Genomic DNA, 25,204 nt, shown 5'->3' with positions numbered 1-25,204 from the left:
GTTGTTTGGAACAAGGTTATGATTTAATGTATGCGTGCTTTAACTCTGTACCTAACTCCTGACTGCTACTGGATGCTGCCTTGTGCTGGAGATGTTTCTGCATCCCCAGATCACTTTGATTTAGGGCAATGCTTCATGCATCCTGCTTGCAGCTCTTGGCAGGGCTGCCCACACGTTGCTCATTGACCTCTGCAGGTCAAACTTTGCCCACCACAGGCCTTAACACGCTGTCCCCATGTCCCACAGGCCACCACCACAGTGTTCGTCACCATCCTGGATGAAAATGACAATGCTCCAGTGTTCCAGCAGCAGCTGTATGAGGTGACACTGGATGAGGGCCCCGCCACCCTCAATGCCACACTCATCACTGTGCAGGCCCTAGACCGGGACGAAGGGCCCAATGGCACCGTCACGTATGCCATCACCGAAGGCAACATCTTGGGCACCTTCTACATCGACAGCACCACAGTCAGTAGGAACGCTGTCCCCAGCCCAGCCATACCCTCCTCCCGTGTCCCTCACTCCTGGCTGCTGTCCCCTTGCTTTGCAGGGGCAGATCCGCACCCTGAAGGAGCTGGACTACGAGATCAGCCACGGGCGTTACACCTTGGTGGTCACTGCCACCGACCAGTGCCCCATCATCTCGCGCCGGTTGACGTCAACCACCACGGTAAGGTTGCAACACTACGGTGTCTTTGGGGTCCAAGAGTTCCCCTCTGTAGCAGAAATGCTAAGTTATGGCCTGAACCAGTGACTGAGCATGTGGTGGGAAGGCAGGGCCAACCCAGGGGAGCTCAGGTGGAAGCAATGCACCTGAGTGACTGAAGGAGTGGAGCCAGGATCCACCCCTTCCCAGACCTCATTGAAGGGTTGGCAGTGGAGGAGAGGGTATCTCTTGCTGGAGATCCCTGCCTATCTAAGGTCTTCCAAATGTAAGCAGCTCTTTATTTTTGTGTCCATGGCTGCTGCATTTGGGCTTGTTCTCATTTGCTGTAGCCATAGACTTTGCCACCCTGCTATTATCATGGTGCTTTCCATCCCTTTGTAGCATTATACCCTCTCACAAGCGGTTTCACATCTTCTTCCTAGTGCTCACCAGGCATTCTCCCCAGTTGGCCTGGTTGCTGTTTCATCATGGGGTTGCAAAACAGGGTGCTCATGGTTAAGCTCAGCCAGCGTTATTTGTCTGCTTTCCAAACTCCTGTTTCACTCCATGTAGGGAGGTTACTGAGAGCATCTTGTCACTTTTTCTTGCTTTTCTTTATAGTTCCTTCATTTCTCCTGAACCACAGTAACCCAAACTTTGTGTTCTGCTCCAAGAGCAGGCAGGTTCTGCTCTAAGAAGAGAGGGTGGACTAGCAGTTCCAAAGCACATGTTTTGCACATATTGAACACACTAATGATTTCTGTGGCTTAAATCGAAATGCGATGGGTTGCATGGTGTTGTCCATGTCCAGAGTGATTTTGGAGTCTGCTGGATAGAGCAGGGAAGGCAGCAGCTATTGGCGTGCTGCAGGCAGAGGCAGAGCTTTCCCTTGACCACAATGAGACATGAACTTGGAAGCCCTGTCAACAACAAGGACCAGGGCTAGACGGGAGAGGAAACATCCTCCCCATGCCGCCCACGTAGCTCTGCCAGTGCAGTTTGAAAGCAGAGCTTTTAGAAGATTTAGTGATTATTTTGGATCGCAAGTGATGGGAAATCCATCTCCCTGATAAGGCATGCCAGTGTTTGTTTTCTCCGCTGCTAGGAAACAGAACAGACATTCAGATATAATCTTTAGGGAATAGATTTAGCCAGTACCGAATGTCCATCTGACAAACCTTACAACCCTCAATCCAGGAGATCAAAAAGCATCTCCTGTTCAGCATCTTCCTCATAGCCATCCATAAAAATCATATGGCCAGCTAGAAGAGTTGGAGTTGGAGGAGCCTCTTATAGTGCTCCGTAAGCTCAGCCTTTTGCCAGCCACCAGAGACACTCTCTCCTCAGGCAGGCATTCTTTGCCTTGCAAGTGACCAGAAGGGCTTAACTCTCAGTGCGATATAGTGAAATACAGATATATAAACAAATTTTGTGGACAGTGACTCAGTTAAAAAGCCAAATGCCTGCAAGACTCGAGCTCGGCCTGGCTGGTGGCCCTGATGGCTGTGCTCATACCATGCTCTACTCTGTCCCAAAACTGTTGATGCTTTTCCCATTTGAGACCTGTAGGCTCACTGATGTCCAGCCAGCTAGATGTGTCATGGAAAGGGATGGTAAGCCAACTGCGTTGGTGTTGTTTTGTGTTTGAATAAGCATGCAAGCTGCAAATTTTTTAACATTTGCTCATCAGGAGAGGTGAAGCCCTTGATTTTCCAGGAGGAAAACGAGTGAGCAAGCCTTTCAGAGTGCCAGAAAACAGCTGGCTGTGGAGAACAGCTCTCTCTAAAGTCGTTTATTTTATGGACAAGCACATTTCTCTCATGTTTTCTATTCAGTTTGGGATTGTCGGGACATGCATGTGGAGAACATCTGAGTTTCCCACCAGTAGCCCCATCTACTGATGAGCACAGGGCCGCTCCCCTCTCCTGTCCCTCTTCACCCTCTCCCCTCTCCCGCAGGTGCTGGTGAATCTCAACGACATCAATGACAACTGTCCCACCTTCCCACGGTCCTACGAGGGCCCCTTCGACGTGACAGAGGGACAGCCTGGCCCCCGCATCTGGACCTTCTTGGCCCATGATGGGGACTCAGGGCCTGGTGGGCAGGTGGAGTACAGCATCATCGCTGGGGACCCTCTGGGTGAGCAGGGGCGTGGGGTGCTGGCTCCCAGACTTTGTGCTGGAGACGGACATATGGCCCCATCCCTCTGCCTTGCCCTACAGGGGAACCATGGGACGCAGCCCACGCTTATGGAAAGGATGGGCTCGCCTTCCTTTTTTGCTTTATTTTGTGGTTTTTTGAAGCAGAGCGTTGCCACCAGGCAGGGAGGGGGTGGGTGGAGGAGTTGGGGAGTGCAGGCGGAAGCCTTTTAGAAAAGCCATCCTCCCAGCTGGCTGCTTCTGCAAATTCTGCCTTTCGACACCAGGAAATCCTGTTTTGAGCAACAGGAAACTTAACCTGTTAGTGGCCAGGGATAGGGGCCTGGGCTCGTGCAAGCCCAGATTGGGGGAGAGGGGATGGAGGAGGAATCTACTGAACAACAAATGCAACAAAATAAATAGCGCAGAAAGAGAAACTGAGAAATGCAAGCATACAGCGTGATTGCAGGACGTGTTGGGGTCTGAATGGCAAAGCTGCAGCTCCAGCAGCCCCAGAGCAGATGGCAGAGCAGCTGTGGGTGTCTCCGGCTGTGCAGCAGCTGAGGGGATGTAGCTACAGCTGTCACCACCCCTCCCTAGGCGGCTGGTGATGGCAGCCAAGGCTTTCTGAAGGCAGAGCCCAGTCCCGTCTACCAGCTGACCCTGGCTGCAAAACATCTCCAGAACAACTGAGAAGTGGCCCTTTGGCTCTGGGGCCGTCCATGCCAGGCAGACCCCCTGCCCAGGCATAGGCAGGTGCTTGGAGGGCTTTGGGCATCTTCAGAAAGGGCTGTGAGCACCTTTCTTTTGCTATTCAGTCCCCCTACCCATATTCCCCACTCCTGGCGGGTACATCGGGCCCTGGGATAGACCTCACTGCCCTGTTCCCCTAGCAATGGGGCTGTCTTTGAGCCCACAAAGCACACCCATCCCTGTGGCCAGAGCCAACCTCAGAACCAGGGTGCCTGTCCCCATCCACTTGGGTGGCACAGTGCGAACCATGGCCCTGCCATCTCTGGCAGGGGAGTTTGTGATCTCCCCGGTGGAAGGGGAGCTGCGGGTGAGGAAGGACGCTGAGCTGGACCGTGAGAACATCCCCTTCTACAACCTCACCATCTCCGCCCGGGACCGGGGTGTGCCCCCGCTCAGCTCCACAGTGAGTACACAGGGACCCATGGTGACCAGCAAGCCACTGTCCTGTATCCCCAACTCCTTCCTCCAGGAAAGGGGTGGTAGGGATGGACATAGGTGCCCCATATCAGAGCCTGTACCTCTTCTCTGCCCCTGCAGATGCTGGTGGGTGTGCGTGTGCTGGACATCAATGACAACGACCCCGTGCTTCTTAACCTGCCAATGAACATCACCCTCAGTGAGCATGCCCCGGTCTCCAGCTTTGTCACACGCATCCTCGCCCGGGACGCAGACCAGGGCCTGAATGCCCTCCTTACCTTTGACATAACTGCTGGCAACAAAGAGAGCGCCTTCTACATCAACAGCACCGTACGCCCCATTGAGGGGTTGGGCACCAGGGGTTGTAGGGTGGGCACCACAGGTGGGCACAGCTCCTTTCTTTGTCCCTGTGGGCTGTCTTGCACCCTGGGAAGGGTGTAGGTCTCCCCAAAGCTAAGGAAGGTGAAGATCTGTGAGTCATGGGTGCAGCAGGCACTCAAGTGGGGCTGTGTAGAGTTATGGGGCTCTACAGGCTGGTGGGTCCTCAAGGACTTCATGGCACCAGGCAGAACTGCTTTGGTCTATGCATTCCGTAGGATGCCTTCTGCAGCAGGTGAAGCGCATCTCATGTCCCTTGTACCTATTATTTTTCTCCCTTTCTTCTCGGTAGACCGGCATCGTCTACGTAAACCGCCCCTTGGACAGGGAGCGGGTGGCAGAGTACAGGCTGACCATCACAGTGAAGGACAACCCTGAGAACATCCGCAATGCCAGGCGGGTAATTACAGACACTGCCAGGCCTCCAGCAGTACAGGAGGAGAAGGGGTTCCTTCCATGGCCAGAAAACAAGGGGCATTTACAACAGCATTCTCATCGTTCAAAAGCATCTAGGGATCACAAGGAAGGGGCTGCATTACCCCACCAGCAGAGAATGAGACCAGTAGGTTTTAGGGCAAGTTTGACATTTTGCGTTGACTCCATGCAACAGCAGTAGACATCATGGATGGAGGGCCAGATATGGGTTGGAGAGCTGAACAACCACAGTGACATCTGTAAGGATGTCCCAGACACCACCCTTGAGGGTGTGGGCTGAGAAGGGATTCCAGGCTCTGGGACAGGTGTTCCTGTAGACTCTCCTGGGTGATCTGGGGAACATGGCACTATGGTTGCACAGGGCTCCAGCTCTGGGGAATGCAGTTCTGTAGGAGAAGTAGGTGGTGATCTCACTGAGAGGACCTTGCAGTCATCACCCTCTTGTCCCCGTTCTCCTTCACATACCTTTAGGATTTTGACCTGCTGGTCATTTCCATAGCGGATGAGAATGACAACCACCCCCTCTTCACCCAGAGCTCCTACCAGGCCGAGGTGATGGAGAACTCGCCCCCGGGTAGGTCTGTCCTTATTCCTTGAGGGGCCGGGCAAGGGGAAGTGTCTCCTGGCCACCATGGAGGAGGCACTGCGGGCTGTGCTCTAATGGTGCCACCACGCAGGGCGAGGCTGCAGGTCAGTGGGAAGGGGATGCTGAGTGTGAGGGGAGGTCAGCTTCCAGGAGACCACAGCTTTTGTCTATGCAGCAAGTGGAAACCCTTCCTGGCACAGGCAAGATGCAAGCTTGCTGTGAATCGGCCCTGTTTGGGAACTGCTCAGCAGCAGAGAGCAAAATGATGGCCCAAGCAGAGCCCTGTGGGCAATCCGTGGGCCTTGTAGGGGGCAGGGTGCTACCTCTCCATCACCAGCACCTGGAGCTGCCTTGCTCCATGGGATGGAGATGAAACAGTCCAGCCTGTCCAGATGGACAGTTCTCAGCCCAAGTGCTAAGAATGTTCCTCCTATTTTTATGTCTTTCTTCCTTTCTGCCTTTCAAATCGCTCCCTGCTCCAAGACATGTTTCCTGCCTAGCTGGTAGCTGCTCCCAGGCAAAGGGTTTGAACACCCCCAGGAGCGCCCATCCCACAGCGCCCAGAAGCTGATCTGATGGATGTGTCTGACTGTCTGTCTGCTTTCAGCAGGATGTCTTGCCGCCATGTCTGGGCCCCACGTGCCAGTCTGCAGGGCTGCAGCAGCCACCCCCTCATGCCCCACGAGGCCTTGCTCTGTCACCTCCTCCATTCATTCATTGCTGTCCCTCATGTGTCACCAGGGTGGGAGGGGGGTGGGGGACTCTGTGGGACCTACCACCCGCCGTAACCCTTGTTGTCCCATCCAGGGACTCTGGTCACCATGCTCAGTGGACCCATCCTAGCTCTGGACAGTGACCAGGGCAGTAATGCTGTGGTGACCTACCAGCTCCTGGGAACACCCCTGGACCTCTTCACTATCAACAACAGGACAGGTAAGGTAGTGTGACAGGCCCCTGTCCCCAGCCCAGGGCTACCAGGCAGAAGTGGGTCTGTCGCCAGACTCTTCTGCTCCTCCAGGTGTTGTTTCAGTGAAGCCTGGTGGTATGATAGACCGTGAAGCTTTGCCAGACCCACTGCTGGAGTTCACTCTGGTGGCCCTTGACACTGGAGGGCTGAACAGCACCGCTAGCCTCACAGTGACCATCCTGGATGACAATGACAACCGCCCTGTCTTCCAGCCCGTGTCCATCACGGCACGGCTGAGGGAAAACAGTCCGCCAGGTGAGGGTGGACAGCAGGGACATCTGGGTGACCCAAGGGACTATGTGGAGCCAGCTTCTGACTACAGGGTTTGACCAGGTTGGGGTGGAAGGGACCTAGGGCTGCCCATGTTTCTTGGTGGCATTTTCCTTGGGAATGGGGCTGTTTGCTGCTGCCCTCCATCCCTTACCTTAGAGGGCTGTGTTCCCCCTTTCCAGGCTTTTCCATCCTCCAGGTGACAGCCACAGATGCAGACAGTGGCCTCAACAAGCAACTGGATTACCGGATTGAGGGCGGGGGCCAAGACAGGTTCCTGATTGATGCCACCACGGGGGTGATACATGTGGCCAACCTCAGCATCGACCGGGAGGAGCGGGATGCCTACCGGCTGACAGTAGTAGCCGTGGATCAGGGCACACCAGCTCTCTCAGGCACTGCCACTGTCAGCATCCTCATTGATGATGTCAATGACTGCCGGCCCGAATTCATCAACCCCATCCAGACGGTCAGCGTGCCTGAGTCAGCCACCCCCGGCACTGTGGTGGCCGAGGTGACCGCCATTGACCGGGACCTCCACCCACACCTAGAGTACTACCTGCTGGAGATAGTGGCCCGTGATGACACGGACGCGCTGGTGTCTGACCAGCAAGGAGCATTCACAGTGGATTTTAGAACAGGTAGGAGAGCGGGAAGGGTGGCGCGGGCAGCATGGATCTCTCTTCTCTCTTCTGCTTCTTCTCCTCTGCCTGGAGGTAGGTGTCCAAGGCATGGGGAGATGACGCTCAACTCCTGCCTCCCTGCTCTGCTCTTCCAGCTTATCTAACCATTTTCTTTCCTTTTTCCAGCTCTTGGCTCACCAGGTTTGTGTCTGTGTCCATGCCCGTTTCTCCCTCCATGCCATCCCTCCATCTCACCCATCATCATTGCAGGTGGCCAGACAGGCAGGCGGTGGCTGCTCAGCCTTTGCAGACTGGATGCGGGCACCCTCACAGACGGGATGGCTGGGATGGGGGGAATGGACTAAGTGGTGCCAGCCCCAAGGGCAGGAGGGCCAGGAGCCTTCCCCCAGGAGTGTTTTGGAAGCATGGAGCTGATATGGGAAAGAAAAAAATCACTTGGTGGAAAGGACGTGGGGAAGGACTGTTAAAGATGCCTTGATGTTGTGTGAAGGTAGATGGCAATCATGCAGTGATGCAGCAGAAGTTGTTCCCAAACCTCTGTTGTCTGGACAAGCCACATCTTTGGTAGGGGAGTGGGAGACTCTGTTATCTGGGCAGAGTAGAGCAGGCAGGAAGGCAGGAGATGGACAGTACAGAGAGGGAAGTCATCTCCTCATGTAGTTATCAAGTGTTTTCCCCGCTCAGCCACTGAAGAAGTAAACGTGCGAACACACAGGAGGAAGCAGCAGTTGGCTGGTGCCAGTCAGTCTGCTTAGGGTCCTCAACAAAGTGCAGGCACAGCCTCTAACCCAAACCTCTTGGGGTTTCCAGGAGCTGTGAAGATCAAAACCCCCCTCAACCGGGAACTTGTGGCCACCTACGAGGTCACCATCTCCGTTCATGACAATGCAAGTGAAGTCATTGACCACTCTGTCAGCGTGCCCAATGGTAAGCAGGGTCCCTTGCCATGGGGGAGTCCACGTAACACAGGGAGTGCATGTTGCCTTTCCCAGGCTCCGGTATGGCCTCATTGCCCTTGGCCACCATCCCAGAGCCAGGCACACAGACCAGCTTGAGGCTGAAGTAGGTGAGCCTATCCCACAGCCAGCTAGGGACATGGCTGAAGATTGCCATTTCTCTTGATGAGCCAGCTCAGTTTAGTTGGCTTTCCTGGAGTTTCATGTTCTTTAGGACCATTCCATCCTTCTTTCCCTTCTCTTTCTGACTTCCTCTTTTCTCTCTCTTCTCTCCCCCATGCTCTTCCAAGCCAAGCTGACAGTTAATGTCTTGGATGTCAATGACAATACGCCACGCTTCCGCCCATTCGGGGTCACCTATTTCACTGAGCGGATCCTGGAGGGAGCCACGCGGGGCACCACACTCATCTCCATCTCAGCAGTGGACCCAGACAAAGGGGCCAACGGGCAGATCACCTATGAGCTGCTGGACCTGACCCCAGAAGGCTATGCCTGCCTCGAAGATCAGTCGGCAGGTTGGTGGTCTGGGGAGGTGTGAATCCCACAACTCCCATGAGAAGAGCAGGGAAGAGCTGGAGTGTCTGAAGCCCCCTTGATGCAGCCTGATCCTAAAAGGAAGAAGCTGTAGTACTCCTATGAGAAATCTGGCCAGGATTTGGCAACTGAGGACCAAATCTAATCAAGTAGATAGGGAGCTCCATAAAAGCACTGTGTCTGATTTCCAGCTCACTATGGCCCATAGAAAGGATTCTTTAATTGATTTCTCTCCTGACTCATAGCAGAAGAGATTCCTCTATTCCATCATTGCTACCAAGCCACATTCTGTGTGCAGAAAAGGGTGTCAGGAGGGGACCTGGGGGCAGGTTTCTCATTTCAGGGTCTGCCATCCTCTAGGGAAGGTCGTGGCCAACAGGACAGTGGACTACGAGGAGGTGCAGTGGCTGAACTTCACTGTCCGAGCTTCCGACAACGGCTCTCCCCGCAGATCTGCCGAGATCCCTGTGTACCTCCAAATAGTGGATGTCAATGACAACAACCCCATCTTCAGTCAGCCGTCCTACCAGGTGAGCCATGTCAAAATCTGTGCAGAGCTGGACAGCGGTGCATTCACACAAGCATTGCCTTAGTAGATTTGCTAGTCATTAACTCTCTTTCCTTACAAAAATGTCAAACAGTGCAACAGCCAGCCTTCCCTGCTCCCTTTGTTTGCAGAAAGCTGTTTTTGAGGACGTGCCATTGGGTACAGTCATCCTGAAGGTCAAGGCCACGGATGCGGATTCTGGACGCTTTGCTCTCATCCAGTACAGCCTAGGGGATGGAGAGGGCAAGTTTGGGATAAATCCTGACACGGTAAGGAGCCAACTGAAGCTTGACCAGGGCAGGGAAAGGAGCAGGGAGGCTGAGATGATCCCAGCCTATGGCCCCAAGTGCAGCCTTGCTCCCGCACTTCACCTTCTGTCCCTTGTCGAGTACCAGTTCTGCCAGACAAGACGTTCCTGAAGGTCTCTGTGTGCTTCAGGGTGACATCTACATCCTGTCAGCCCTGGACCGGGAGAAAAAGGACTACTACACACTGACAGCTGTGGCCAGGGACAACCCTGGGGACATCTCCAGTAACCGTCGGGAGAACTCGGTGCAGGTAGGTCACTACCAGCTCTGAGGAGGAATGAGCCCTAAGGAAGAGCAGAGGATCCCAGGACATGGGGCTATGGGATTAATGATGCAGGGGGACTTTGCGCTACGGGCACCAGACATCTGTGGAGTGGATGGAGCAGGAGGGGCAGGGGAGGCAATGCTATTGTCTCAAGTGCTCCATCCGGTCACAGAGTGAATGGGTGCCCCGGCTGCGTCCGTCTCCATTGTTGGGGACAGGAATTGGGCCAGTAGAGCGAGACAAATAGCAGGAAGGGCACCAGGCTTCTGTAGCGGTCATGGTAGGGGTCCCCATCCTCACGTGACCCAGTGGGCTGGGCTTTATCGAAGGTGCTGATCACTGTCCTGGACATCAACGACTTCAGACCGCAGTTTAGCAAGAGCCAGTTCAGCACCAGCGTCTACGAGAATGAGCCAGCGGGTACATCGGTGATCATCATGACTGCAACAGACCTGGATGAGGGGGACAACGGTGTAGTGACCTATAGCATTGAGGGCCCCGGAGCAGGTAGGTGCCACTGGAGGAGGGCTTCTCACTGTGGTGAGAAGGGTTGGCACCTTTGATGCTGCCCAGGTGCAAGAACTCAGCAGCCAGACGGACAGGGATGCCCAAGAATGGCACCCAGAGGGCACCCTCACCCTAGACTCAGACACACAGCTCTGCTCCTTCACCCCATTGTAGGGATTTTCCACCAGAAAGGGGTGTGATTCATCTAGTAAATGGGTTTCTAAAGTATACCACTCATTATTTATTTAATGTCAACTGTCCTGAGCCAGAGGTGTGTTTTTCTTGTCCCCAGAGGCCTTCAAAATCAATAAAGACTCTGGGCTTATCACGTCCCGGCGGCGCTTGCAGTCCTATGAGAGGTTCAACCTGACCGTGGTGGCCACAGACAAAGGTCGGCCCCCGCTCTGGGGGACCACCATGCTTCACATTGAGGTAATCGACATCAACGACAACCGCCCTGTCTTCGTCCGTCCACCCAATGGCACCATTCTGCACATCAAGGAGGTACATCTGGGGCTTGAAGGGTGGAGGTAGTCAGAGAGAGGTGACACACCACGGCACGCAGTCTTGCTGGCAGCCAAACACACTCTCCATGCCCACCAGGGATGATACAAGACCTTGGTTTAATGCACGGCAAGAGGCTGGTTTTACACTTGCTTGTAGTGAAAACTGGAAGGGTTTCCTGGGACAAGGAGGTCATCTCTGGATGTTAGACCAGCCTCTGAGCAGAGCTGATCCCCAGAGGGACATCCTGGGGAACAGAAACCCCAGCAGTGTACAAAATAGGGAAATAGCCAGTCACTGCATGCTAAGCGTGCTATAAACATGGGCCAAAAGGCTGACATTTAAGATGTTTCTCCTTTCTGAGAAGCCGAGCTTGGCTCCAGTGAGTACCCAGAGTTGCAACTGTGCCAAAGGGAAATCAGAACTCCACATTTCCCCTTTGGCTCTATCAGTGTGGGCTGCACAGCTCCATTGCTGGAGACAGGAACAGCTGGGATGATTACTCCCTTGGGATACAGGAGTGGTGCATTGCAAGGTGCAGGGGATGCCATGGGTGCTGCAAGCCGCAGGCTGTGTTTTGGACAGCATGAGCCGGTACAAGGGGGTTTGGAGGGGCTGATGAAGCAGGGGGCTGGCTTGCGGTGTGGGATCTGAGGTGCTGCTCATGTGCCGACAGGAAATCCCTCTGCGCTCCAATGTCTACGAGGTCTATGCCACAGACAAGGATGAGGGCCTCAATGGGGCAGTACTGTACAACCTCCTGAAAACCGGGGCGGGAAACAAGGACTGGGAGTATTTCAGCATCGACTCCATCAGTGGGCTGATCCAGACAGCCATGCGGCTGGACCGAGAGAAGCAAGCTGTGTACAATGTGAGTGAGGCAACAGCACACCTGGGCTGTTCCATAGGATGGACTGGTAGGGTGCAGGCTATGACCAGGGATGGTGATATCTGCACTTGTAGTGGAGATGTCTTACCACCACCTTAGCAGGAACCTGGTGGTTATCAAATGATATCAGAGGATGCAAGAGGGATGCGATACAGTTGAGTGGTGGACAACCAGAAGAGTTGCATCCTGGAGAACATGGTGGTGGTGGGCCATCACCCAATTCCCTGTTAAATTCCCACTGCCACACAGCCACCCCCCTCTGCCACTGCCTTGGCAACATCCCCGCACCCTCCTTGCCTGCTTGGCTTTGCCCAGAACAGCACTTTATTTCTCTCCCTAGCTGATCATTGTGGCCTCTGACCAGGGCCAGCCAGCCTATGAGACCATGCAGCCCCTCCAGGTCGCGCTCGATGACATTGATGACAATGAGCCTCTCTTCCTCAGGCCACCTGTAAGACATCAGGGAGGGCATGGAGGGTGCTGGGATGGGGCTGCATGTGATGGAGCATGCACTACTGGGCATCACCGTGGGAAGCACAATAGAGTTTAGACACTTTTAGCCTTTAAAAGCAAAAAAAAAGACCACTCAAGGCTCATACACCATGGTAAGCCTCCCTTCCCTTCTCCTGGGCTTTGGCAGAGAGACAGTCCCCAGTACCAGGCACTCTCCATCCCCGAGCACTCGCGACCTGGCACCGTGGTGGGCAACGTCACTGGTGCGGTGGATGCAGATGAGGGCTCCAATGCCATCGTCTACTACTTCATAGCAGGTGAGATGGGGACACAGCATGGCCAAACAAGGAAGGGAGCAAGTGATGTCCCAAGCTACCATCCCTAGAGTCACTCTGCATCAGTTCTGGTCCAAGCACCCCATGCCCACCTGCACGCTCCTCAGCAAGGGTTTGCACTGATCCTATTGGCTGCTCATGGCATTTTTAACGTGGTAAAGGACATGCTGAGCCAAAAGGCAAATGACTCAGCTCCCCTTTCTGCATGCAGCTGGGAACCGAGAGAGCAATTTCCAGCTGAGCCGGGAGGGGAAGCTGCAAGTCCTGCGTGACCTGGACCGCGAGAAGGAGCCCTACTACTCCATCATTGTCAAAGCATCCAGCCAGAGGAACTGGTCCCTACCCCGGGGCCAACGGTCAGGCAGAGTACAGCCCTGGGACCTCAGCACGGACCTGACCCTTCAGGAGGTGCGGATCTTCCTAGATGACATCAATGACCAGTCCCCCCAGTTCACAAAGTCAGAGTACACAGCAGGTAAGGAGCGCTGGTGCCCTGGGGGGGGGATTCCAGTGATGAGGGGATGGAGAAGCAGCACAGTACAGATCCAGGTCTCTGTCCTATCTCTCTCCCAAAGGGGTAGCCACAGATGCCAAGGTGGGATCAGAGCTGATCAGGGTCTTGGCAGTGGATGCCGATGTAGGCAATAACAGCCTGGTCCTGTACAACATCCTGGGGATCCGCTACATCAAGCAGCACTCCAATGATTCTGAGGAGGTGGCCAACATCTTCAGCATCGGTGCGTAGCCTGGATGCCACAGGAGCACAGGGCCAGATGGTCCCACGGTCAGAGATGTTCCCCATGGCCATAGTCACTAGGCAGCATGGCTGTTCCTCCATCCTCTTTCTTCCACCCACAATGTAGGCTCTGGCTTTGCGAGAGCTGCTATAGGTCACCTGCCAAGCCCTGGTTTGCAGGTTCCTTCATGGAGACCTCAGGTGAGCATTTTGAAGTGGCTGCACTAACCTTGGGCTTGTGGCTGTACTTCTCCCAGGAACTCTTGATGGCATCCTAAGGACCTTTGATCTCTTCACGGCTTATAATCCTGGTTACTTCGTGGTGGACATCATGGCTTCTGACCTAGTGGGCCACAATGACACAGCTGTCGTGGGGATCTATATCCTGCGGGATGACCAGAGAGTCAAAATCATCATCAATGAGATCCCTGATAAGGTCAGGCAGTTTGAGGAGGAGTTCATCAGCCTGCTTTCCAACATCACGGGTGCCATCGTTAACACGGATGATGTGCAGGTAACCAGGTTACGTTGAGGGGCAGATCATCTTCCACCATAGCTTGGGAGATGCCCTGCAAGGGCACAGTGTTGGTACAAAGCTCCTCAGGTTCTGGAGGTGAAGGACCAACCCCAGTCTTGGTTGTCATGTGGAGCAGTGTGGCTACTCCACCACCAGCCAACTGACTGGAGTGGAGACTCATCCTAAGCACTACTAGCTGAGGACAGGGCTGTCCCTGCATGACTGTGGGGAGTGACACACGAGCATGCTTCAGAAGATGCCTCCTGAGGAGATATCCCTGCTGCATTGCTGACCTTGCTGTCTCTCCACAGTTCCATGTGGACAAGAAAGGCCGGGTGAACTTCGCACAGACAGAGCTGCTGATCCATGTGGTGAACAGGGAGACCAATCGCATCCTGGACGTGGAGCGGTATGTCAGCCGGCCTTGCTCAGAGACCATGGGGAGCCTCACAAACATCAAGAGGCCCAAGCCTTCTTCTCTCCCCAGGGTGATTCAGATGATCGATGAGAACAAGGAGCAGCTGAGGAACCTCTTCAGGAACTACAACGTACTGGATGTACAGCCCGCCATCACAGCCCGCGCCCCGGATGACCTCTCGGCTCTGCAGGTGAAGGCCCACCTGGAGCTGGAGCTGGCCACCCACAACCTGGAGAGAAGTTTTCCCCCATTAGCTGTGGGGGGATGCCTGTGCTGGGGAGCTGGGTCAGCACGGGAGGTTGCCGCTACCCCTCTGTCTCTCCCAGATGGCGATCATCGTGCTGGCTGTCCTGCTCTTCCTGGCCGCCATGCTCTTCATCCTCATGAACTGGTACTACCGCACAGTGTGAGTAGTGCCCAGCTCCCACTGACCTGTGCATCCTGCTCCTTCCAGACCTCTTTCTGATCTTCTCCCCTAACTTGCTGTATTTCTTTCTTTTGCAGGCACAAAAGGAAGCTGAAAGCCATCGTGGCGGGCTCCACAGGTGAGCAGTGCTGGGGCTTTCCAGCTGCATGGCTCAGCAGGGTGCCTGACTGGCATGTGTGGCACTAGGTGTGGAGGTGTGGCAGTAGGAGGCTTTCCCCTTGTCCAGACTGCCTGCCATCAGCCCCATCACAGCATGCTCCTCCTGCCACTGGTGCCTTTTTGGTCACTGAGTTACCCCCCCTGTAGAAACTGCCCCATGCCTGTGGCCATTAGCTTCTCGCCTGCAGCTGAGCTGCTGGGCAGCCTCCACCCCTGCCTTTTGCAGGGAACAGAGGCTTCATGGACATCATGGACATGCCAAACACCAACAAGTACTCCTTTGACGGGTGAGTTCTCCCATCCCTCTGCTTCCTCATACATCGAGGGATGCTCTCAATGGGGTGCCCACATTTTACAGCCAGGGATGCACTGGTGATGGAGAGCCCTCTGCTTTACGGAGGGATTCAGCTGGGTAGTGTTTGGGGTGTTCTCTGGTTGCCCTCTCCCTGCTCTCCTTTGGGCTGAGCACTGCTACTGTCCTGGGGCAGGGCCAACCCTGTGTGGCTGGACCCCTTCTGCCGGACCATGGAACTGGCAGCGCAAGCGGAGCATGAAGACGACCTGCCTGAGAACCTGAGCGAGATCACCGACCTCTGGAACAGCCCGGCCAGGACCCATGTGAGATGCAGCCCGGGTCCTGCTCCTGGGATGCCTTTTGGGATGCTCGCCCATTCCCATGCCCCTTCCCATGCTGACACCAAAGACACAATCTCCTCCTGCAGGGCACCTTTGGCAGAGAGCCCTCAGCTGCCAAGCCTGAGGATGACCGCTATCTGCGAGCTGCCATCCAAGAGTATGACAACATAGCCAAGCTGGGGCAGATCATGCGTGAGGGGCCCATCAAGGTGAGCATCCCTACCGTGAGCATCCTCACCATGAGGCTAGTGTTGCTTCCTCCCAGCAGGTGCTACACCAGAAGGGCCTTTTTCTGCAAGAAGCACCAGGATGGGTCCTATCTCCCTCCAAAAAAATAGCCCTCTCCCTTGCATAACCCATCGTCTCTCCCCCTCCACCCAGGGCTCTCTCCTGAAGGTGGTCCTGGATGATTACATGCGCTTGAAAAGGCTATTTGCCCAGCGGATGGTCCATAAGGCCACCTCCAGTCAGGGGGACCACTCCTCAGTCACGGAGGTAGACGGGGTGTGCGTGGGCATGGGGAGATGCTTGCCGTGCCCTTTGGGATGCAGTGTGTCCTCCTGACCCCACAACCTGATGCTAAGCATTGTGCAGTCAGCCTGGCAACATCAAGATGCACAGAAAACTGCTCTCCAAAATGAGCAAGGGGAGATCAGGTGTAGAATTACTTCTGGAGAAAAAGGTGATGCACTGGCACAGGTTGCCCAGGGAGGTAGTTGAGTCACTGTCCCTGGAGCTGTTCAAGAAAAGGGGAGATATTGCACTGAGCATTATGACTTAGTGATACGGTGGTGGTGGGCTGACAGTGGGACTAGCTGCTCTAAGTGCTACTTCCAGTGTTTATGATTCTGTGATTCAGAGGGGTGCAGAAGGGAGTTAGGGCACCTGGTGACATCCTGGTGGCATTTTGCAGCTCATCCAGAAGGACCTGGAGGAGGACGAGGAGCGCAGCCCCAACCAGGGCAGCTTGCGCTTTCGGCACAAGCAGCCAGTGGAGCTGAAAGGGCCTGACGGCATTCACGTGGTACACGGCAGCACTGGCACACTGCTGGCTTCTGACCTCAACAGCCTCCCGGAGGATGACCAGAAGGTGCTGGGGCGCTCACTGGAGACACTGACCGCTGACTGCGGGGGCTATGAGCACAACGCCCGCACTGAGTCAGCCAAGTCCACCCCACTGCACAAGATGCGGGAGGTGATCATGGAGAGCCCACTGGAGATCACCGAGCTATGACCAGCAGCACCCAGCCAGGGATGGCGGGGGCTGAGCACAGAGCTGGGGGGCAGTGGGGACTGGGGACAGCCTGAGACTGGCACTGTCCCCTTTCCATCCGTCCCTGCATTTCAACCCAGCAGCCTTGGAGAGCCGGGCCCTGGGCGAGGGCTCTCAGGACTGATTTGCTCTTCCTTGCGTGTCATTGAATCATGAAATCATTCATTTTTTTTAATTAAAAAAAAAAGTTTTTTTTTTCTTTTAAATAATGCTGAGTGAATGCAATGAACTCAAGCGTTATGAGGCTGGAGCAGGGTGAAGGCAACCCGAAGGCAGCACAGTTCCAGCAAGGTGTCCCCCACCCAAACTAATGCTGGGACCAAAGCCCATTGCACCTCAACTGTGGGCACCCAAGGCTGGGCAAGGATACATATGGCCCGAGCCCACCTGGCATTACTAAGTGTTGTTACCTTTCTGGCAGGGAAAGACCCAACCGAAGACATTTCTCCATTTTGCTGGCTTTACCAAAATGCGTCACCACATGGAAAAAGAGAGACTGACAAGAGCGGGCTTCTGGCTGTCAAGTGTTTGTGTGTACCCCCCCCCCCCTTCCCCTCATCCTCCCCCTCTCTCTGGCTCTCGGGTTTGTTTGTTTGGGGGTTGTTTCCAACCATAACCTTGTGGAGAATTTTGGGAATGGTCTGTTACAGGTATCAGAAATACACTCCTTAAGGCTTTGGTTAAGCTGTCTGTCGTCCTTTCTCCTGGCCACACGAACAAGATCGCTACCCCATGGCTCCCTTTTGAAAAGAAAGCCCTGTAATTCCCTTAATTCATCCACCCACCCACCCTTACAGCCCAGTTTTGGCAAGAAACATGACATCCCCCAAGCATCACCATGGCACACAGAAGAGGAAGAAGACAAGAGCTAGGCTGATGGAAGGTGTTTATTGATGGTGTGGTGGGGTCAAGCCAGTACACTACTGCCCTGCTTTGGCACCAGGATCCCCTGCAGGGGATGTTTGCTGGGAAGGAAACCCCAAACTCATTTGTGTGTTCATGGGATGCGCAAACTATATATATATATAATTTCCAGCAAGGCTCCCATGCCAGCGGACTGAAGGTGACCCTGTGCTGCATCCCACACCAAGGGCTGGGGACAGCTGCCCACGCTTCCCTGAAGCAAGGAAACCCCACATCCCGGCCCTGCAGTGCTGGGTTTGCATCCTTCTGCAGGCTGTGCCCATCCTGACACAGCAGCAGGGTCAGGGCAGATGTGCCTTGTGTGTATCTATCCATCTATATATACATAAATATATATATTTTATGTGTATATACATGTACATGCATATATGTGTGTATATACACATAACATATATGCATATGTATGTATAAACATAGGTAATATATTTATATATATATATATATATATATAAAGATACATAAGCATGTTTCTAACCCAGCCTATGTCTTCTCCTTCCCCCTGCAACGTTCATCCACTGCAGAAGTCATGTGAAACCAGGCACGTGCAATCCACTTTGTTTCTTTAACTGATGACGATGGGAAAAAGTAAAATTAAAAAGCCACCCTAGCTGGGACTGAGATCAGCAAATGTCTTGCAAAAAATCAAATGGGACCCGTGGTGTGAGAGCACCGGGAAACTGGGACTGGTGCTGCAGCAGCAGAGCCCATCCCAGTCCACGGAGCCGCTCCAATCCAGGCTTTGGTGTCGGTTCTGGGTAGGATACGAATACGGATGACCCAAGGTCCTCACTCGGCAGGTAGCATGATGGGGGAATCTTGAAACAAGCCTACCGCTGAGCTCCCAGTCCCAACAAGACAGAAATCCCTTAACCTGATCCAAATATCCAAGCCCCAGGGTGGAAGAGAAAAAGGCAGAGTGGGCTAGAGCATCCCAAAGCCCAGCAGGGACCCTCCGGGACGCCCCAGCCCTGGTGCTGCAGCTGCATCCCAAGGTGGGGGGGGGGGAGGGTATCCAGGGTTGAGGTGCTCCTAGTTCCACACGTGCTGCCTGCAGTGCTCCACGGCCTGCAGTGAGAGATGGGGCAGGTGAGGGGGTCACACTGCTGCCATGCTGCGAGGAAGGCAGGGAGAGTGCTGTTGTCACTTACATCACATTCGGTGGCCGTGGCCATGCTGGTACACCAGTAATCGGGTCCCTGGGCGCAGGGGGCTGAGGTTGGCTCTGAGTCGCAAGCTCGGAGTTTCTGCCACGGGGGAAATAGGGGAGGAGTGAGGTGGTGCCCTGAAAGCCATCGGTCCCACCACAACCTGCAGGTTTGCACTCACAGTGCAGACAAAGTCAGGGTCCATTATCTGCACGAGGAGCCGCATGGCTGCCGGCTCGTACTGCACCACCAGCGCCTCACACTGCAGGAGAGAGGGGTCAACGTGAGCTTGGTGCTGGGGTGGGGGCTTGGGGACCCCTCCAGGCACAGCCCCACTGACCGTGCTGGTGAGAGGGGCTGGCAGCAGCTCACAGCCTTTCTCCAGCACAGCACCCAGTTCCGTCAGCGTCTCGTTCTTCAGCAGCTCGTTATCGAGGTAGGTGATGAGGATCTGGCAGACATTGCAGAAGGCTCCAGCAGCCGGCTCCAGCGCTAGCCCCAGCTCTGCCCCCCAGCGTGGGCAGATGTGCAGCATGGTGCACACAGCCTGCGGGTCGGTGGCCTCCAGCAGCATGATAACCACTGCTTTGCCATAGGAGTCCACAAAGTCCTTGCACTGCCCGATGACGCTGTGTGGCAGCATGTAGCACACCTTCTCGATGTCGTTCACCAGCTGCTCCTATTGGGTGCGGAGGAGGTGATGCCACAGGGAACCCCCCACCCCCTGCTGCCCGCAGCCTCCCTACTGGCCCCTGCTCACCTCTGTCATGTTGTTCTCCAGGAGGCTCTCGGCTGCCCGCACGGCAAACTCACACATCTCGCACAGTGGCGTGGCCTCCTGGGAGGGAGGAAAAAGGGCAAAGTTGCATTCCCCCCATCCACCCTTGCTGGTGGAGGGGACAAGGCTGTACCGTGTTGGAGAGCAGCGTGCCCATGACCTCGGCCATCTTCTCAGAGAGCAGCGTGCGCAGGGGTCCCAGCTCCGCTGCGGGGCAGAGCTCCAGCATGCTGCAGAGCTCCCGCGGGTCCTGCAGAGACATGGCCCACAGTCAGCCCACAGACCTGCTGCTGGCCCTACTGGGGTGCCAATGGGCATCTCACTTACCTCAGCCTGCTGGAGGTGGAGAGACAGAGAGTGGAGAGAAAAATAAAACAATGATCATTAAAAAGTGAATTGTATCAGAGAGAGCTATCCAAAAAGTTGCAGAAGTAAAAGGAAGCACTGGGAGCAGCTCTCCCACTTACCAAGTGCCGGAGCATCCAGGCAGCTGTGTCCGCATACTTGGCCAGGTAGTCCTTGCACTGTGCAGGGAGAGCATAGGATTATAGAATCATTCAGGTTGAAAAAGCAATCAGGTCACCCAGCCCAACCCCAGCCCACACCCCTCTGTGCCACATCTCCACAGCTCTGGAAGACCTCCTTTTCTTCCGTGCAGCTTTCCAGCCACTCTGCCCCAAGCCTGTAGTGTTGCCTGGGGTTGTCATGACCGAAGTGCAGGATGCAGCACTTGGTCTTGTTCAATTTCATCCCATTGGCCTCAGCCCAGTCATCCAGCCTGTCCAGATCTCTCTGTAGGGCCTTCCTACCCCCAGGCAGATCAACACTTCCCCCCAGATTGGTGTCATCTGCAAACTTACTGAGGGTGCACTCAAATCCCTCGTCCAGGTGAATAAAGATATGAAACAGGACTGGCCTCAAGATGGAGCACGGTGACCACCACTGCCCTCTGCCACCTCCCAGCCCCTGCAGCCACCGGGATGTTCCTGGCGCAGTGACATTACCTGCTGTGCCAGGATGGGCCCCAGGCCCTCACACTCCTCCTTGGCGCGGGCCACCAGGGAGCGGGCGGTGGTGGCCCCATTGCCCAGCTCCAGCTGCACAGCTGCCACCAGCCGGGCGCAGTCCTCACACAGGTCCCCAGTGTCCTGCAGGATGACAGCAGTGCAACCCAGCATCAAAATTGCACAGTTTTGCTCCAGGACCTTCATTAACCCAAAGCACCAATAGGTGGAACTGCACCAATAAATGGGTTAAGAGAGGAGCAGTTATCGGTACCTGGGTACGTGGCGGGTCCTGGGGCTGGAGCAGGAGTGGGACACCATTGATGAAGGGCACAGCCAGCTGGGCCAAGTCCTGCGCAGGGTCAGCAGGGGCTGGCGGCTGTTCTTGGAACTTCAGGGCCCCCTCACGGCCCCCCTGAGGCTGGCACAACTTGATGGTGCCACACACCACCTTTGGGTCCGACTGTGGGAGCAAGGTACCAGGCTGGGGCCACCATCACACCCAGGCATCATTTCTATTCCCAACCCCTCCCTGCAGAGGTTTTGTCCGCAGCCTCCCATATGATTACATAGCTGCACACCCCCACCATGCTTCCCATATCGTGCAATCCAAGGGGTCCTCCCGCTGCAGAGGTCCCCACGCTGTTACCAGCACTTGCTTGCCCAGTTGGGCCAGGATGAGGACACCAGTGTCCACCATCTTCTTGCACTTGACCGACCAGTCCTGGAAGGGCAGGTACTGACATCTCTTATCCAAGAAGACCCGCAGCTTTTCCTAGAGAAGAAAGGGAGCGCTCAGGGCTGGGCTGGCCCTGCAGACATATGGAGAGATGCCAGCCCGTGTACCCCAGTGAGGACCCACCTCGGTGCAGTTGTCCTGCAGGATCTTCCCCATCACGGACACCGCCACCTGGCACAGGTGGCACGGAATCCCTTTCTGCTGAGACAGAAGATGCATCAGGATGCTGCCATGGCACCAGACCAGAGGGTCTCGTGCCATCCACCCCACTTCCCACCCCTGGGCTGGGGGCAGTTCAATACCATGCGATACCCCAGTTGCAGTTACCCCTAGTGCTTGGTCCCAGATGGTGAGCCGGCACAGCTCCAGAACCCCGCACTTGGCCGCAGTCCCCACATCACGGCACCATTCCTCCGGCTGCTCACCACACTCAGGGAGGGGACTGGCCCCAGCTGGGGGAGGAGAGGGGAGCATCAGCACCCAGGGCCACACGTAGATCCCTCGGGTGGCAGCCATGACCCCCAGCCTGTGGACTGCCAGCCTGCTTCACACAAGCCTTCCATCCCATCCCCTTGCATGCCAACCCATACCATTCCATCTCTTCTCATCCCAACTCAACCTATCCCATTCCATCACATTTCACCTCTTCCCATCCCACTGCTTTCCCTTTCACCTCATCCCATTCCACCTCACTCTATCCCACCTCATCCCACCCCATTTCACTCCATCCCATCCCACCCACCCCATCATGTTGCTTCCCCTTTCATACCATTCCATTCCATCTCATCCCATTGCACCCTAACTCATCTCTTTCCCTTCCATCACATCCCCTTTCATACCATCTCATCTCATCCCACCCCAAGCTGCCCCAAGCCTGCTCAGGCAGCAAGGAGTGATGCTGCTCATTCCTCCTGCCCTGCCTCGCCTTTCACAATAGCATCATTTATTATTATTTTATCGCTGACAGACAAAGCTCACGCAGCCCCAACCCTGTCTCCTTCTCCTTTTGCAACATCATTTATTAACCTCGATAAGAACAGGCACACATCACAGCAGCTTCCTCCCATCTTAAAATCACAGGGAATATGAGGCACCCACAGCCTGGAAGGCTGAATACACCAGGGAAGGCGTCACCGTAAAAAAACCACTCATAAATCTTGCAAAATGAATAATCCAGGGATGACAGCGTCACTCGCTCGGGCCAGGCATGGTGTAACACCACCTGATAACCACCTCCCAGCACCAGTGTTAAATTGCCACCTCCGCATGTCAGGATGCATTTTGTCCAGGAGCAAGGGGGCAAGCAGCATCCCCTTCACAGGCTGCATCCACAGCAAAAGTGCCAGCACAGCTCTGCGCTGCTGCTGGGCTGCCCCAGGGCAGGGTGGTTCTGACAGGGACTTCTCCCATGGAAGAGTCCCACACAGGCACACACTCACCCCATCAGCTGATACAGGTACAGCAATGGTGTGTTGAACAGGAATTGCAAGGCAGGTAAGAGCTAAGGGGCAGCCCCATTTAAAAGAAAAGAGACAAAGCATGGCAAGCTGCAGCCTGTTTCTGAGCTTACTATATATAAAAATAGATTTCTGGTGCATACATATATCTGGCATTTCTCCCTCTCGATGCTCCTTTGATGAAGGAAAACAGGCTTGCATGTAGAAATGTGATGTTAGAGTTAAGAAAGTGGGGTGCACAGCCCCAGCATGAAGCAGCCCATGACTCCCTTCCCACCTGCCACATCCTCCCAGATAGGAGGGCTATCCGCTTTAATCACTGTTTTCACGGATGTTGGGTCACCTGCTCATCCTGTGAGATGCTGAGTAAGCACAAAAGGGGTTGCACACACTGTACAACCCAAAAATGCTGGGTGTGCACATTGGGATGGCCCAGCCTGACCCACGGACATGGGCATCCCTACCAGCACCATGCTGGAAATCAACCAAATGAATGGTGCCCAGGTGGGAACAGGCCTCTGAAGGACACATAGGGATGGGATCACTGCAGTGCCCTGAGCACGTTGCAGGGCACAGAGGAGCGTTCCACAGCAGAGCCGGCTGAGCCCGGAGAACCGGTTGTGGTGCAAGCCTGGGGGGTGGCACGTGGGCCCCACGCCCCAGTTACCAGCCAGCAGTGCACACCTCAAATGCAGCTTTTCCCCCAAACCATCCACGGACTTGGCCAAGAAGAGGTGATGTTAACGCCACTGGCTGGTGGGAAAGCCCTCCAGGAAGGAGGAAATGAGGAGCTGGGGAGGATGTGGAAGGGAGAGTTGCACTCCCTCCCACCTCAGGCTGGCCCCGACATGCTGAGCACACAGGTGAATTTTCCTGCTGGTCCTGTTGCTGGCTGGGGAGCTCCCAGCAGCCCGTGCCCCCCAGCACGTCCTACATGGGGGCACAGCTCCACTGCAACACCAGCACTGAGCGGGCAGTGAAGCCCGATGGCAGGGCAGCCATAGCAAGTGCGCAAGAGGTCTTGAGTTCACTTTCCTGCATCTACAGAGCTCTGTGGCTTCCCTGAGGTATTTTCTTTAAGTGCTTCCCCCCCTCCCCCCCACAGTCAGCAAGGATCACAGGGCACAGACCCCTCTGCTTCCAAGAAGCAGCTTTGCCTGGGGGACCTACTCCCAAAGCCCTGATGGAGAGGGCTCCAGCAGCTCTCCAACATTGCACCAGGTAACCCAGAGCAAGACCCAGCTAGGAAGCTCAGCAGAAAAGGCTTCCTGCTTCCCTACCCCCAACCTAAGATACAGTTCTGTATGCCATTCTGGTTCCTCACAGCACAAGCGATGGCTCCCACAGCACACATCCACAACCAGGCCTCAGCACAGAGGGCAGCAGTCAAGCTGACCCTGCTGAGATTCCACACTGACTCATCCTCTTCAACCTCACCTCCTCCGTTCCCCTTGAGCCCCTACAAAACACCAGCTCTGCTGGCTCCCACAGGAACCATTTTCTGCCCTTAAAATTACCATTAAGGGCAGAAATGAGAATGCTCGATTCCAAGCGAACAGGAGTTAAAGCACAACCCATCAGAGAGTGCCCAAAGCCACAGAGGACAAGGAAGCATGCTCTTGAGTTTAAACCGTTCCGATCCTTTATGAGGAGGAACACGTGTTCAAGATAGCTTGGAATAGTTCTGGGGTTCAGAGGCATTTTCTGGGCTCTCTTGAGTAAAGAGGCCTATGCACAAGGTCTGACCTTACCTTGGTAGGACCCCAGGCACACGGAGAGGATCAGCACCCAGCCTCTCCACTTGCTCGCCATGCTGTTCCCAAGACAGTCCTCAGTGCTGGTTACTCCCCGTGCTTCTCCCAGACTGAGGAATCTTGGAACAGCTGGGAGAAGTAGTGAGAACCGACACCTACGCACAGCAATTACCACACCCATCTTTATGCCCTGATTATAAAATCAGCAGCAGCATGCAAGCAGAGGGAGGGAGCAGAGCCAGGCAGGTATTCCCAGGAGGTCAGAACCAACCAGGCTTCATTTCACAGCCCCAAACCCGCTGCCCAAAGCTAGCACAGGTATTAAAGACCAGTAAGTTTAGTCAAGAGAATCAACGGTGTCGTTAAGCATTTATAAGAAATATATTGCAATCAAAGTAAAAACAAGAAATGAAGACGCAGGAAAGCCACACTAAATGATAGCAGGCTTCAGTGCTGACTCGCAAACAGCTCCAGCGAGAACTCCCTGCAGCCTGTGCACGGGAATTGCAACACCTCAGCGTTGCCTCACAGCAGGCGTTGCGCTCATCCAGGGAAGAGACCGGCAGCAATCCCTGACAAGCCCTCAGCTGCCTTCCATATAAAAAGGCTTGATGGGACACGCATGCTGCAATGCAAACCTGAATCCTGTCATTCAGCTTCAAGATCCCTGGTATCACCCTGCCTCTGCTGCCAAAGCTTCAGGTG

General features: G+C 54.9%; 2 protein-coding genes across 17 annotated transcripts in view; one reads left to right on the top strand and one right to left on the bottom strand.

The window, feature by feature from the left end:
• CDH23 (cadherin related 23) overlaps nt 1–17,181 on the top strand; it is a 128,162-nt gene extending 110,981 nt beyond the window's left edge. For 7 of the 10 annotated variants that reach the window (XM_021400640.1, XM_021400638.1, XM_021400637.1 and 4 more), the window contains 31 exons: nt 247–468; nt 551–670; nt 2,605–2,785; nt 3,807–3,940; nt 4,075–4,284; nt 4,625–4,732; nt 5,239–5,341; nt 6,161–6,286; nt 6,372–6,575; nt 6,773–7,231; nt 8,045–8,161; nt 8,481–8,705; nt 9,085–9,254; nt 9,403–9,540; nt 9,710–9,829; nt 10,174–10,351; nt 10,644–10,855; nt 11,532–11,726; nt 12,085–12,195; nt 12,385–12,514; nt 12,744–13,007; nt 13,108–13,269; nt 13,526–13,782; nt 14,097–14,194; nt 14,273–14,393; nt 14,530–14,609; nt 14,708–14,748; nt 15,016–15,076; nt 15,278–15,407; nt 15,512–15,634; nt 16,339–17,181. In XM_021400640.1, coding sequence (XP_021256315.1) covers nt 247–468; nt 551–670; nt 2,605–2,785; nt 3,807–3,940; nt 4,075–4,284; nt 4,625–4,732; nt 5,239–5,341; nt 6,161–6,286; nt 6,372–6,575; nt 6,773–7,231; nt 8,045–8,161; nt 8,481–8,705; nt 9,085–9,254; nt 9,403–9,540; nt 9,710–9,829; nt 10,174–10,351; nt 10,644–10,855; nt 11,532–11,726; nt 12,085–12,195; nt 12,385–12,514; nt 12,744–13,007; nt 13,108–13,269; nt 13,526–13,782; nt 14,097–14,194; nt 14,273–14,393; nt 14,530–14,609; nt 14,708–14,748; nt 15,016–15,076; nt 15,278–15,407; nt 15,512–15,634; nt 16,339–16,659 — 5,121 coding nt within the window. In that variant the 3' untranslated portion in view covers nt 16,660–17,181. Of the gene's footprint in view, nt 1–246; nt 469–550; nt 671–2,604; nt 2,786–3,806; nt 3,941–4,074; nt 4,285–4,624; nt 4,733–5,238; nt 5,342–6,160; nt 6,287–6,371; nt 6,576–6,772; nt 7,232–8,044; nt 8,162–8,480; nt 8,706–9,084; nt 9,255–9,402; nt 9,541–9,709; nt 9,830–10,173; nt 10,352–10,643; nt 10,856–11,531; nt 11,727–12,084; nt 12,196–12,384; nt 12,515–12,743; nt 13,008–13,107; nt 13,270–13,525; nt 13,783–14,096; nt 14,195–14,272; nt 14,394–14,529; nt 14,610–14,707; nt 14,749–15,015; nt 15,077–15,277; nt 15,408–15,511; nt 15,635–15,806; nt 15,921–16,338 lie in introns of all 10 variants that reach the window. The other 3 variants (XM_021400648.1, XM_021400641.1, XM_021400644.1) reach the window with 3 other exon arrangements.
• LOC110400620 (prosaposin-like) lies at nt 17,236–25,151 on the bottom strand. Of its 7 annotated transcripts, XM_021400656.1 has the most exons (13): nt 24,497–25,151; nt 21,412–21,740; nt 21,199–21,324; nt 20,824–21,012; nt 20,550–20,693; nt 20,013–20,069; nt 19,873–19,881; nt 19,679–19,795; nt 19,528–19,605; nt 19,108–19,446; nt 18,949–19,029; nt 18,771–18,866; nt 18,507–18,687 (listed from the first exon to the last, which is right to left on the bottom strand). In XM_021400656.1, exons 1-13 carry the CDS (start codon nt 24,678–24,680, stop codon nt 18,652–18,654), a joined length of 1,785 nt encoding a protein of 594 aa, XP_021256331.1. In that variant the 5' UTR covers nt 24,681–25,151; the 3' UTR covers nt 18,507–18,651. The 7 variants fall into 7 exon arrangements, with proteins under 7 accessions (XP_021256326.1, XP_021256327.1, XP_021256325.1 ...); XM_021400651.1 differs by having other exon boundaries at nt 17,236–18,866; XM_021400652.1 differs by having other exon boundaries at nt 17,236–18,866; nt 18,949–19,446; nt 21,412–21,486; nt 21,616–21,740.

This window comes from Numida meleagris, chromosome 5, assembly GCF_002078875.1.
Source record: "Numida meleagris isolate 19003 breed g44 Domestic line chromosome 5, NumMel1.0, whole genome shotgun sequence".
NCBI classification, from domain to species: Eukaryota; Metazoa; Chordata; class Aves; order Galliformes; family Numididae; genus Numida; species Numida meleagris.
The sequence above is the reverse complement of the archived record's forward strand: the minus strand, read 5'-3'. Positions and strand labels throughout refer to the sequence as shown.

Excerpts from the sequence above, each read along its gene's own strand:
- LOC110400620 (XM_021400650.1), bottom strand. The coding sequence starts at position 24,680 with ATGGGTGTGGTAATTGCTGTGCGTAGGTGTCGGTTCTCACTACTTCTC. Across the intron at positions 21,741-24,496 it reads GTGCCTGGGGTCCTACCAAG|CTGGGGCCAGTCCCCTCCCT; the intron begins GTAAGGTCAGAC and ends CTCCTCCCCCAG. Across the intron at positions 19,447-19,527 it reads TGGAGAACAACATGACAGAG|GAGCAGCTGGTGAACGACAT; the intron begins GTGAGCAGGGGC and ends CGCACCCAATAG.